This window comes from Triplophysa rosa, linkage group LG2, assembly GCF_024868665.1.
Source record: "Triplophysa rosa linkage group LG2, Trosa_1v2, whole genome shotgun sequence".
In the NCBI taxonomy this organism is placed as follows: domain Eukaryota; kingdom Metazoa; phylum Chordata; class Actinopteri; order Cypriniformes; family Nemacheilidae; genus Triplophysa; species Triplophysa rosa.
The window spans coordinates 35,979,771-35,994,770 of record NC_079891.1 but is presented as its reverse complement, the minus strand read 5'-3'; the positions used below and the strand labels follow the sequence as shown (position 1 = coordinate 35,994,770).

General features: G+C 41.8%; 1 protein-coding gene across 1 annotated transcript in view; it reads right to left on the bottom strand.

Moving 5' to 3' along the window:
- The window catches only part of dcc (DCC netrin 1 receptor), a 48,011-nt gene that overhangs the window by 21,569 nt on the left and 11,442 nt on the right, over positions 1-15,000 (bottom strand). Inside the window, exons 7-17 of the mRNA XM_057349987.1 lie at positions 11,062-11,203; positions 10,292-10,402; positions 9,402-9,596; positions 6,384-6,479; positions 5,406-5,644; positions 4,337-4,475; positions 3,995-4,102; positions 3,683-3,877; positions 3,168-3,200; positions 1,854-1,919; positions 191-353 (exon numbers count right to left, since the gene is read on the bottom strand). Of these exons, the coding sequence (XP_057205970.1) occupies positions 191-353; positions 1,854-1,919; positions 3,168-3,200; positions 3,683-3,877; positions 3,995-4,102; positions 4,337-4,475; positions 5,406-5,644; positions 6,384-6,479; positions 9,402-9,596; positions 10,292-10,402; positions 11,062-11,203 (1,487 nt within the window). The remainder of the gene's footprint in view (positions 1-190; positions 354-1,853; positions 1,920-3,167; positions 3,201-3,682; positions 3,878-3,994; positions 4,103-4,336; positions 4,476-5,405; positions 5,645-6,383; positions 6,480-9,401; positions 9,597-10,291; positions 10,403-11,061; positions 11,204-15,000) is intronic.

Genomic DNA, 15,000 nt, shown 5'->3' with positions numbered 1-15,000 from the left:
TGCACACACACACATACACACTCACACGTGCACACACACATGCACACACACTCATACACACTCACACGTGCACACACACATGCACACACACTCATACACACGCACACGTGCACACACAAACACACCCACACACACTCACACGTGCACACTCAAACACACACGTGCACACACACATAGAGCTTGAACTCACTTCCTCTGCTCTGCGGATGAGCGGCGAGTGCAGATCAGGGCAACGATGACCACCAATACCACGGTAACGGCTCCCACGGAAGCCACGATGATGACCAGCAGGTTACTGTTCTTCTGAGGGGTCACGCTGCCGTGTGGAGGACGCATCTGACCAATAGGAGGCTCTAAAATGAGAAACAAATCAACAACATCCATCAGATCACACCGAACACAATCTTCTCATGACTGATGTGCTCCGTTCATCACGTGTATTTATCTGAACGTATGACGTATGTTTATGGCACATGATGTAGGATGTAAAAAACTTTTTAAACCTATAAATCTTCAATTTAATGCTGAGCATTAAACCTCTCGTGTATCTGTGTTACAGATATCATACATGATCCTCACATCACGTGACTGTCTGAGGAGAGGTGTGATATTAGTTTTCTAATCGATTACACTCGTGACGCATGAGATGAGAATCACAGAGAACCATAGAGCCAGATATATTACTTTACAACTGTTATTGTGTGTTTTTTATCATTTGTATGTGTTTGACATGTCCGTGTGTAACTGCCGACATGTGAACGGGTCAGTGTGGTGTCTGTGATAACATACATCTGTGTAGTACATGATAGAACAGGGAGAATTTAGAATCAATCTCATGCATCCATTTAAAGAACCTTGATGTCAAAGTCACTGAGGTTTCCATGACAACATTTTAAAAATACATATATATATCTGTAGAGATCATGCATCCATGCATGCAGAAGAAAATGAAACATTAATCTGAACATAAACTATAAATACACATCTGATCTGAGATGTAAAATGCTGAAGAAAATCTGAAGAGGAGAATGATCAGAGAATCAGACGGGTGACAAATAAACAGACCGTTTTAAGAAATAAATATTGTTATTATTATTTAGACATTTTCATTCATGTTTTTATGTCATAAATAAGAATAATCTGTTCTGTGTAATTTATGATATTTGAAAAGTTATTTCAGTTAAAAATGTAGTGTCTGATAAAATATTGTTAACTAATGTTATTAAAGGGTATGATGCATTATAATTGTTCATGTGTTGTAATGGACCTTTTTCACAAGCTTGTGATGACGTGTTCAATGATCATCAGCGTCGTTTTTAAACGTTCATTTTTTTTAAATGTATGTACGTTTATAACACTATGCTTTGTATTATATAATCTTTATTATATAATACTATTATTATATAACCATCAAATGACAAAAACAGTTAACGCTAATGCGAGGGTGTTTCTTATACAGCGGCAAATTGGACATCATTCTCTCTTTTGACTGCCGTCATCAGACTCTCTATTTTTTTATTTCGTTGAGTTTTTCTTTTGCCATTTGAGCAAATGAGAACGCAAAAAATATATTTGTGTTAGTCTCCCGTTCACCGCTAAAGAAGTTTAGCCAACTGTGACGACTTCTGCTGCTGAGAAACCCAGAAACGTGAAAAAGGTCCATACATTAAATGTGGCTGTAAAGAATTACAACAAAACTAAAAGTGTTATAATGTATGTACTGTAGTTGTAATTAATCATGAGACATTACAATACATTAATACTACTTTTATAATGCATTATACAGTACATATACTGTATGCTTTAAGTAAAGTGTTAAGTGAGTTTTCACCGAGCATTCAATGAGATCTTACCGTTCAAACTGCTCATGTCAATCAGGTTATTGTCAGACGGCCAGTATCCACTGTCTCCATGGCGACCTGAGAGGACGGAGATCAGGATGAGATGTGTCTGTGAGGTCAAGCATTGTGCTACATCACTGAAATAAGTGTACACTAAACTCTTTCATCATGACATCATTCTACACGGTTACTGCTAGAATCATTAGTGTTTTGTACTGTGTTCAAGCAAAGCAGAACGAAACTATATCATATATGTCTGAAAATGACCTTGTGTGTGTGTCAGTGTAATAACTGAATGTGTCTGGGGAACATTTAGACTTTATTTACAGTTTCAGCATCTTTAGACCTGAGTGAGTGTCTAATAAAAGATAAACACAGTCTCATTTCATCACACCCGCGGGTCACATGACCATCACATCAATCCTGCTCCACTTTCTCCCATCATGCCGTTTATCTTGATTTAGATAGAGACACACGCACACATGCTCGCACACACACACACACACACACACACACACACCGGAGAAATCCACTTCTTCTCTTATAGATCACTTCGGTCTATACAAAAGTAAAATGTGTAATTTATTTTGGATTCATTCTGGTGAAGAATAAAGATATTGAGCCGTAAAATGAATGTGATTAATAATATTCATCTGACACACTGCATTTGTTCATTTCATTCTCCTTTGACTGGTGGAAAATGACTGGTGAGAGAGAGAGAGAGTGTTCTAACTAATGCAGAAAGCTCATTACAGCCGGACTGAGATCTCTCTCTCTCTCTCTGTCACACACACACATCACATCACATCACATCACATCACATCACATCACTCAGGGGCTCTTTAACAAACCTCATTTACATTTCAGCTCTTTCAGAATGCAGAATTATCAGCGCGCCGCTTCTATGAGCTGAGGGACTCGACCCACTGACGTCCTTTACAAAGAGAATTTGTTTAAAGCGCCGAGAGATGGAGGTTGCAACCCAGACTTTTCTCAGAAAGCAATTGCTTCTGCTCATTCTGACTTTAACACCACACACACACACGCACGCACGTCTGGTGTATAATCTCTGTGGGGACAGTCCATAGGCGTAATGATTTTATACTCTACAAACTGTATATTTTATCCCCTAAACCTAAAGATCGTAGAAAACTTTTTGCATTTTTTTATTTAAAAAAATATTATTCTGTACGATTTATAAGCTTTTGTGACACGAGTCCCCATGTGTTGGTGTGCGTTCAGGTTTAGGTCCCCACCGGGATATACAAACATGAACACATACCCAAATAAAAAACTTCTTTATATAATTATTAAAATAGCTCTTACCTTGATCATTGGCCATCTTGTCAGGATACTCAACTATGAGAGAGAGAGAGAGAGAGAGTCAGTGTGAGGGGGATCTTCATGTCTCAGGGTCAAAGGTCAAATCAAATCAAATCAATAAAAGCAATAGCACAAGTTGTGTTGCACTCAGCTAACAGCACTAATGAGAACAAACTAAACACAATTACAATAAAGCGCTCCGAATCCAGATAATATCACAACAAACTCCTACAACATCGCCACATCAGACATCCTTCAGGGTCAAAGGTCAAATCTGCTTATTACTGTGTGTGTGTGTGTGTGTGTAATGATGATGATGTGTGATGTATCCAGTGACCCCTCTCACACAAATGAATGACTCATAATTACAGTGATCAGCTGCATGCTGGGATACGACCCTCAGTGATGAACTTGTGTGCGGTGATTTATAATCAAACACTGATACACTAAACAGCCGCTCTACTGTGTGATGATATGATGAGTCGTCAGATGTGTTGTTGTTGTTGTGCGTGTCTGACCTTTGGATGTTTTGTACTGTACGGGCTCTGACAGCGGTCCCACTCCTTTAGCGTTCTTGGCTTGAATGCGGAAGTAGTAGATGGTGTCCAGATTGAGATCCATGACCTGATGTGTGAGTCTGTCTCCACTGATGGACTCCATCACCCAGTCGTCTATAGCCATGTTCTTATCCAGTGTGTAGTACAGAATATAGCCTGACGCGCACACGCACAACAGAGGTCAGAGGTCAGGTGCTGATATAATTCATATGTCATGAAGACCAACACAACCTGAACTCTTGATGTGAATGACGCACACACACACACACACACCTGTGATTCGTCCGTTTGCCTCCAGCGGCGGCTGCCAGCTGATGAGAATAGCTCTCGGCCGTCCCTCTCGGCCAATCACAGTCAGATCCTTCGGGGCGGAGCTTGGAGCTGAGACAACAGAAGAGAGAAAGAGACCAAGAGAAAAGAGAATATCATCCTGAACACAACTCTTAAATCACGTTAGTCATGAGAATCAAACAACAAAACATCTATTATTAGATCTTAAAGACTGCACACACACAAACACCTGTTCACAGAAAATGACTGTACTGTGTTCTAGATGTACAGCAGCTCGTGTTTGCATGACAGCAGTCATGAGAGAAGAGAGAGAAACACGTGTACCTGCTTCATATGTGGTGGCGTGTGCCTTCATACTCCACGTGCTGGACTTCCGTCCTTTAGTGACCATCACTGAGAACTCATACATGGTGTTGGGCTTCAGACCCGTGACCGTATGACTCAGTGCTGTAGTGTCGGCCGACTACACACACACACACGCACACACACACACACACACACACACACATTGCTCTGTTAATTCAAGAGCTGTGAAACTGTGACATCACAGACCTCTGAATGATGTCACTAATCGTGTAGCCATAGATATGAATAACTAGATGCCGCATTAGCATCTGTTTCTATGGCCGCTGTACGTCGGTCGACCGCCATATTGGAACAGTGCGAGCCGGTCCGTTAACACTCAAGATCGAGCCGACTGCTGTATGATTATAAAAACATCATTATTGTTGTGTACACTCAAACATATCTGCGAAAAGGTTATCCCATTTTTCGGGAATGGTGGTTTTCACAGCCGTGGCTGCGCAGCGCAGTGCTGGGGCATATACTAGTCAACTGTGAGTGACGTCAGTGGACCGTTCCAAGATGGCGGACGCGTGCATGGAGCGCTTGAATGCGTTAAATATATATCTATGCATGTAGCTATAACATTTTACATTTACATTTATTCACTTGGCAGACGCTTTTGTCTATAAGCATTGATATGTCACATTTGACCAATCCAGACACATCCAAGCGTCCGCCATCTTGGAACAGTCAACATTTCAGTTACGCTCATCGTTCACATTCTCTGCTGACCTTTCACATGTGACAATGTGTGACTTTGTATTTTTATGTGTATGAACTCAATATTGTAGGTTTTTAGCGTCATGTTAGTGAATGCGTTCGTCTTGCATTGTGTTTGTCAATATGTAGGATGGCGTGTGAACAGCAGCCCATAGAAACAGCTGTTAATGAGGCATCTATGTACTGTATGTCTACGGCTAGAACTACCAACACATTTTCTACATGAGCATCATATACGTTTACTGTAAACAACCCACATGACACAGATTAGCGTGGTACAGCACTAGAAATGACTTGCTTTACTGTAAAAGCCCTCTGTCATATTCACCTTGTATTTTCCGCTGGTGGAGTGACTGGTCTTCCACTTGACAGAATAGTAGCGCACCTCGGAGGATTTCTGGTTTTTGGGGATGGAGTTATCAGCCCAACTGACCCGCACCGAGTCTGAGGTGAGCGCCACCGCCTGCACACCTACAGGAGGAATCATGGGAGTGGAGGTATCTGGGATGGGGGTAGGGAATTTGTCAAACAGATGGAACAAATCATCGTCTGATGGATCTGAGGGGTCTGCGGCCACACGCATTCACACATGTACATGAGCGATGTTGATCACGCGGCGTCACATGCAGCAGATGAGAGGAGATAAATCAAATGAAGGAGAATGAAGTGAGAGAGGAAACAGGAGACAGAAGAACATTGAGTACACTAGATAGTGTGACACAAGTCAGAAACACTAGCGAGTGAATCTCACGTCCCATATTTCACCACAAACATCATTTCTACAACATGAGGATGTTTGATTTAAACTTTGGGCGTGAGATTCACCCGTAAACATTCATCTACAGTCTGACCTGAGCGACACAGACGCACAACTAACACATAATCTACCTGCTCATCACGCACGCACGCACGCACGCACATCATCATCATCGTCAGGTGAGAATACTGCAGTACACTAAAGAGACAGACTCTCATCCAAACCCTAGTTAGCTGTCTACCTAGACAAGACATCATGATCTGACGACATCAACACACTTCTGCTGGTGTAGAGATTGCCGTTCAAGGAGGCTGTGTTTACACCTGACATACACACTGTGTCCTGATTGGCCACTGATCCAATCTGTTCCATGACATCACAGTGATCAGATGTTAATATCAAGCGTAATAATTGTGTGTCATGACAGCGGTTACTCTACAAGCATAAAGCTGTTCATGTGTTCAGTGTGTGTGTTTTTAACACAATCCTCTGCAGGAACACTGCACACAACATACTCAGATTCATAAGACATGTATGAACGTGATGTACCTGTCATAGATCTCGTGACGGCGCTTTCATACAGAGGAACTCCTTCACCAGCGTTATTAAAGGCCTTCAGAGAAATGACGTAATGTGAGCTGGGCTCTGCAAACGAACACAGAAACATGACAACACGGCAGGAACGCAGTTAAACGCCAGGTTATAACTGTTGTGATGATTCATCATTAGAATAAAACATACACGTTCCATACGGTATAAATGTGTTTAATAACAGGACTGAAGAACAGAAATCGGGTTATTTTTATCTGATTAATATCCTATTAAAGGCAAATCTGCATTAAATCTGTGAAGTGAAAGAAAAAGATTTTTTAAAAGCTTTCGCCTCGGCGAGTCGTCCTCATCCCTGCTCCTGGTTCAGTATCACCGCTGCCATGGTAACCTGTGGATCTCATGTGAAACATTGATAAGGACGTGGCCTTATTTCTTTCCAGAGGCCAAATCACCCCGACCCAAAGACTGTAATGATGTGAGAAGATGAGAGCTGAAGCAACAACCATCTCGACACGCTTCACCAGAGTAAACACAGAATCATCATCACACATGTTTGAAGTGTTTGATTCATTCGATATTCATCTCTGCCATGTGTTCTTCTGACTCGTGTCACAGAACGTTTTATTAAATTCACTTCACTCTACACCACACGTTTTCATTTAACACAAATTATATATGACAGTTTTCAGAGTCAGTTCAAAGTAAATAAGCACGTTAGACTCTCAAATACACCATCGTCTCCTCCTTACCAATCATCTATTATCAATTACAGTTATAACAATAAATGAACTGCACATGAGATGATGAACATAGAGAAGAAATTACACAGAAATCTTGTTTATATAGAAATCTGATTCTTGTAATTCAGTCACAGTACTAATGATTCATATCGTTTAACACCGATGTCAGAATCACACACATGAGTCCATCATGTACAGTAACATCATCACACTCATGATAAACTTCACCTCATCAGATTCCAGATCTAATGAAATCTCACACTGACCCAGCAATCCTCTTTATTCACTTTCATTTCATTTACACGTCTCCAATCAGATTACACCAGCCGTCATCACATGATATCCTCTCATACTACACATAATGAGAGTGTTGAGGTGAAATCAATGAATTCCTCAGACACTAATGTCATTAATGTGTGTGTGTGTGTGTCTCATGAGGACATGACTTGAAACACACACTTAATCATAGAACATACACAGGCTTTTTCCTGGCTCAAAATGAGGCGGAGGTGGTGCCATCCTGATCTTGTTCACACACATGTAGCCCTACCGTACCTTTAAGTGGCTTAACCAAAGTGACTTTGAGTTTGACATATTAAAAGTTCTAATAAAATTAGATAAAAATGACAATTATTAAGTTATATAAAACATTACTTTTATTCAACCAAACAGAAATGTTTTTTTAATCAAATAAAGCATTTTTATCATTTTCAACTAACTTTTCAGCCCACAATAGCCAACTGAATTAACCAGTCTTACTAAATGAGCAAAGCTCATTCACATCTTTCATTCTCTGTGGTTCACTTTAAATGATTCAAGGATCTCTTATATTCGCTTGTGACTGAAAAGTTCATTAGTTTAAATGAATCGGTTCAAATGAGTCATTCGTGTGCGAGTCGTTCTGTGCGTTCATACTGGAGAACTCTCTGTGTACAGTATACGCTGATTCAACGATCCAACTGCACAGCTAAAGACACTACAATGATGTACGTCATGTTATTTTAAGAAATTTCAAGAAATTAAAAGTACTTGGATGCAAAACAAACAGTCGTGAAACACAGGCCGGCTCTTGTTCTGCAACTCTTTTTAGCGCCTCAGTGTGCTGATAACGAAACACCGCCCCCACTGTGGTGTAATGCCGCAACTGCAGTTACAAGTGGCAGTGTGTTAAATGCACGCAGCATTTCTTGTGAAGACTCGCAACATAATTTTGGCGAGAGCCTGAGGCGGCACGACATTTGACGGGGGAGGCCGCCTCCAATTTCTCTATGCAGGAAAAACCCTGATTATAGCTACAACAGCTGTGTTTACCTGAGCTGTTAAACACACATGCACGCACACACAGGTATGTAGATTAGGTTAGCAGTCGCATCCCATCAGCCCCTGTGAGTACTGACTGCTGTATGAGAATGATGAGAATAAAGTCAAGATCACACCTCCACACATGAGAGAGACAGAGACAAGATGGAGAAATATAAATGAGACCAATCACAATTCAGCATGAAAATATTACTGCTGCACATCAGAGCTGTCATTGGCTTATGAGAAAAGTATGATGACTTTGAATGCAGCAGAAACGTTTCTGATGAGATAATGTGAGAAAGAATGAGACAATGTGAAACAGAATGAAATGATGAATGAGTGAGGCATTTATATAACGCTTTATTGTGTATTGCTGTACACCCATATCCTTAACCACCACCATGTGAGACAGAATTAGATGATTTCAGAAAGAATGAGACAATGCAAGGAAGAATGAGATGTTGCGAGACAGAATGAGACGATTCAAGAATGAATGAGATGATGCGAGACAGAATAAGATGTTGCGAGACAGAATGAGACGATGCGAGCAGAATGAGACGATGGAAGACAGAATGTGACGATGTGAGCAGTATGAGACGATGGGAGACAGAATGAGATGTTGCGAGACGGAATAAGATGTTGCGAGACAGAATGAGACAATGCAAGACAGAATGAGATGTTGCGAGACGGAATAAGATGTTGCGAGACAGAATGAGACAATGCAAGACAGAATGAGATGTTGCGAGACAGAATAAGATGTTGCGAGACAGAATGAGACAATGCGAGCAGAATGAGACGATGCGAGCAGAATGAGACGATGGGAGACAGAATGTAACGATGCGAGCAGTATGAGACGATGGGAGACAGAATAAGATGTTGCGAGACAGAATGAGACAATGCGAGACAGAATGAGATGTTGCGAGACAAAATATGATGTTGCGACACAGAATGAGACGATGTGAGACAGACTCACCTAAGTTCTCAATGGAGTAATAGCGTTGTTTACTGTCCACTCTCACAGTGTCAGCGTACGGGCTGCCCACTCCATAACCAATGATGTAACCCCGCACTAAGATGTTGGGGTTCAGCGGGGGGGTCCAGCTCATGATGATGCTGTTGGGCAGCGGACGCACGTGAAGAGAACTCGGCTGATTGGGAACTTGAGTTTCTACGACACAAACCAAGACAATCCACATTCTGATGAGAAATGTTCATCATAGTCAAAGTCATTTACAAGAGAAGTGTGACGTGTCGTGCTGTGCTGTAGACACACGGTCTGCTGAATGAACGTTTAGACTCTATCAAGTGTGTTAAAGACAGCTAATGTACTGGTCTGTGATCAGGAGGTGTTGGTCTGGTTATTCAGCTGTGTGAACGATGTGTGTGCTTCGCACATGAGGGTCATTGTGATGTCGTGTCTGTCTCTCTCATCTCTCTCTCTCACATCTTGTGCAAATCATTTGTCTCGTGTTCTGTTGGGCTGTTTCGGCAGCTCTCATATGAAGAAGAAGAGTTCATTCCCTCAGGCTGTTATTGGCAAGTGGAAGCGCGATCCCCTCATCATTCATAAACCTCTCTAAGCTGTGTGAACTTCATCATGTCTTGTGTTTGATCTGCTCAAGCGGATTCGTACCGTTCAGAAGTCTTCTATTTACTCAGGCCATGTGAGGTTTTACACACTCAGATGAAAGTAACAGCAAATGTCAAAGACTTACTCATTCATTATGAAGTGAACGACGCTTTTAACTTCACACTGGGTGTTGTTCTGTGAGCGCTTTCTCACCTGCAAACGCATCAGCTCATGGTGATGTTAGTGATGTGATCTTGTGATGTGTGTGTGTGCGTGTTTTTAAGCACATTCACCATCAAGGTCGTTCTCTGGCGTCTCGGCCGTGTACCATTCACTGCTGGGTCCGGTGCCGTTAACCGTCATGGCCGCCACCTGGAAGCTGTATTGACTTCCTTTCTCTAACCCTGACCGAGAAGAAAATAACAGAGCCTGAGATTATTTGCGTGTGTAATTAGTAAACGCTCGCGGTGGAGAGATAAACATGATCCAGGAGAATTTCCATCATGTGGTAAGACGAAGATAACAGAGAGCTGTCAATCATAAATCCCCTGAAGTGATGGAATTAACACAACCCACATGAATCCCAGAATGAGACCGAGAGAGAGAGATGTATATCAGAGGAATAATGGAAATGAATATCATTTTCAGCTAAATTCATTTGACCGTAGCCTAATTGTAATAAAAAGATCAGACATGCGTTTAAAGCGCTGCAGGACACAACATCCCGCGCTGGTGTGTCGTGTCTAAAATCATGTGATGATGTACAGATACACACACAACACGAGACGAGACGAGACGCGTCCACTCAATAGTGTACAGTCAGCAAATGAGAGGAACGGACGTCCAGTCATGTTTCCATCTCTCTTTCATCTCTCATATGATGGAAAACAACATTTCTCCGGTTCTGGTGAAATGAGACTTTGATGTATGATGTCAAAACTTCCTGTCCAGTAAGAGTCAGAGAGAGGTCAGCCGATCACAACACAGCTCATTAACATATACCACTTCCCTAACAGTAAAGATGGGTTTATGGTGAGCGGTCATGGAGGATAAATGAGCTCACCTGTAAACAGGTACCACAGGTTATTGGGTTCCAGCGCCTCTTGTTCTCCTCGCCGGCCGGTTTTGCGGTGTCGGATCTTATATCCGGTGATGAAGCCGTTCTGAGCGTGTGCAGGCGGCGGCTGCCAGCTCACCTTAATGCTCTGTCACACAAACACATTCACATCACAACTCCTGAAAACCAGCACAACAAACCTTCATGATTTCTCACGAGCAACTAGACAGATGCACCGTGTGTATTACTACTGTTGTTTTTCCTTCCATCAATTAATCTAATGATAAAGGAGTCATGTCGTGCCCTTAGATTCAACGACTCGCTCATAAAACATAATCACATGCTCAAAGAACCAAATTGCTACAATGAATCAAAAATCCCATCGGCGCTATTACAAACATTCAACATCACATCACAAATGTCAAGTAAGAACAACACTTCAGGACATGTATTCCTGTAATATTTTATTATTCAGTGACAGATTTAATGTAAGATGCTATATTGTGATTATAGTCTTTGCACTGAATGTTGTGCAAACAGCGAATATTCTCATTTAAAAGAGAACATCAGAATATTGTGGTGTTGAGTGATAAACAGCTGCACACTCGGCCGTGTCAAACCACTAATGTCCTGGAAAACACATTTTATTGCCTTTCAGCACCGATCTTTCCACCCATGACTATTCTGCACGGACGCTCATGCATTATGCAGAGGAAGACATTTAATCGTTCACTAAAGCGCAGAGAGAAATTAATTGATTTGACGGGCTCTTTAGTGTGTAAGCCCACCAGATAAACAAAATCTCTGCAGTGACGGGTGGATCTGAACGACACCCAGCGTAATTACACACACACGCACGCGCACGCGCACGCACACACACACACACACACACACACACACACACACACACAGGCTTTGGTTGACTATCCCCGTGGGGACAGTCCATAGGCGTAATGTTTTTATACTGTACAAACTGTATATTCTATCCCCTATCCCTAACCCTATCCCTAAACCTAAAGATCATAGAACACTTTTTGCATTTTTAGATTTGTAAAAAATATTGTTCTGTACAATTTATAAGCTTTTGTGCCCATGAGGACCTCAATTTTGGTCCCCACGGTGACACGAGTCCCCATGTGTTGGTGTGTATTCAGGTTTAGGTCCCCACCGGGATATACAAACATGAACACACACACACACACACGCATGCACGCGCATACACACATGCGCACAAACACACACACATGCACACAAACACACACGCACACACACAAACACGCACAAAACACGCATGCATGCACGCACGCACACCCATGCATGCACACAAACACAGATCAGTGGCCCAATGGGTATAAAGTGTGTTTAGGAATGTCATCATATGCTCGGTGACATTGTGTGGTTGACGCCCGCTGTCTGCTACGATGCCATCTGTGTGCGGGCTGAAGCCAGTTAACATGCAAATAAAGCAATTAAAATTCACACCACACCACTGCCAAATGCAAGCGCATCTCCCCGTGTTGTGCTTTGTCTCTTGTGAGGGCTAACAACAATCCAGCGCCAGATCTCACTCGAGCGTGATGGGTTCAGGTGTGTGTTAACACCTTCTAGCCCCACACGATGAAGCGCACACATTCGCCGCTGCTGCACATTCTGTGAGCGCAGTAATGCGATGACTGCATTCATTAACATTTGCTGCCACTTGTTCATGGGTTTAGGTGCATAATGTTAATTATAATGTTAATTGATTACAGCGCAGCCGAGAAACAAGCGCAAGAGAGAGAGAGAGACAGTGAGTGTGTGTGTGATGCAGTATCATTCTGGCTCTGTTACTCTGTTCATTATCTTGTGTAGAACCAACAATCCACTCGGAACAATGTGCTGCCATGAGGGCATGTGTGTGTGTGTGTGCGCACGCTAGTGTGAGTGTTTGTGCCTGTGTGTGTTTGTGCCTGTGTGTGTGTGTGTGCGCTAGTGTGTGTGTTTGTGCCTGTTTTTGTGTGTGTGTGCGCTAGTGTGTGTGTTTGTGCCTGTTTTTGTGTGTGTTTGTGTTTGTGTGTGTGTGTGTGCGTGTGTTTGTGTGTGTGTGTAAGCTCCGAACAGAAGTGGAGAGCTGGAGTTTGTCTACAGAAGCTTCTTTACACTGAACGTCTTTAAAGGTTTCACATTAACCGTCAGTCCAGCACTACGGTCTTTGATTTAAAGTCTCAGTGGGAAATCTGAGCGCTCGATACTCTTCAGACTCAAAGTGTTTCAGAGGAACATCCTTCACTCACTCACTTCATTATTCAGTTCACCTGTGACTGTAAACTTCACCTCAGAACGTCTTCAATTCACTGATCAGAGAACACACGCCACAGTTTAATGACAGACAAACTACATCGGGTTCTGTGTTAAGAGTAGCAGGTAAAACAGATAAACATGAGCAGAATGTTTTGTTTTCTGTCACGAGTCCATTACGTTTGGTTGAATCTAGTTTGAACTTCTTTCAGACAAAACAAGATTTTGAAATATCCCTCCCAACGCCCCACTGAATCTGAATGAGCGAAAGAAAAACAAGTTAACGACTCATAAAATCGATAAATATATCAGAGGTTGTCATGGCGATGGCGAGAGACGATGCGGGCCCGATGCAGATGAAGTATCCTGTCGCTTCATGACCTGCCCCTCCGGATGCTTCATTCATTTCTGGAAGCGATCTGTCTGATATCATCCATTAATATCAAGCGGCCGTGCGGCAAATATTGCACAAATAGACAGTTTAATTTTCAAGTGAAAAATGAAAATGTTTCCGTGTGAAAATGACCCTGTCCGAGTATGATGCATCTCCGCGCCCGCTGGAGCGTCTACTCGTCCGTTTCACACAAAAGAGCAAAGCTTTCAGACCAATTCTCACCAAATGCTCAAATGTTTTTAATACTTTAGTGCTAAACACGGCACTGGAACAATTTGCACCGTTATAAAATACAGCCGCGGAACAAATTAAGAGACCATCTCAAAAGCAGTTTTCCGGATTTTAAAATTCACTGTTTATAGGAGTGTGTTTAAGTCAAATCATCGTTTTTGTTTTATTTTGTGAACTACTAACAATATTTCTCTCAAATTTTTAATAAAAATCTTTTCTATTTGCATTTATTTGCAGAAAATGCAAACTGGAGAAACAGGTGAAAATGACAGAAAATAACAAATGCTGCAAAGAAAACGTATATATTTTTGATGTGATAACCTGGATTTTTCTCAGTTTTCATGTGTCAGTCATTCACAGTGCTGTTGGATGACTTCATGTCACTCCTGGGGTTTGATTTTGTTGATATTCAACACACACTGGACTGAAATGCATCTAGAAATGCTGATCACGTGAACATTCGATATGGTCTCTTCATTTGTTCCACAGCTGTATATTCACTGTAACATGAAGATCAGTGAAGAAACTGAAATCACACATGAACAACTGAACACTTCTCTGTGTGTGTGTGTGAGAGTGAGAGAGATAATATTTTGTGTTATTACACGGCTGGTTGGAATGCTTGATTCTGATTGGCCAGTTGCGACATTTGCAGGGTCGACATTCCCAGATAACAACCGCTCAAAACTAATAACACACGGTAACCCAGATGCAGCAAATCATTTTGACAGATGAAATATAAATATGTCTTTTAATAACATATATGACATTATATTTACAGATAATTAAACCAAATCGCATGTTCGTGACGTTTGAACGTCTTTTTTTTACCTTAAAACTGAAAGTAAAGGGCTTTTCCTCGCGGAAGGTCTGCATTATGTTAAAATGAGCTAATAGAAAAAGTGTTTTCCTCATGTGGCTAGTAGGCGTGTAATAAGCGGGATAATGTACAAGCAGCCGGCTGTTATGGCAGAAATAAGCCCCTTCTGTCTGACACAAGACTGATCACATGGTCAGGGATTATTCCGGCCATAACAACCGGC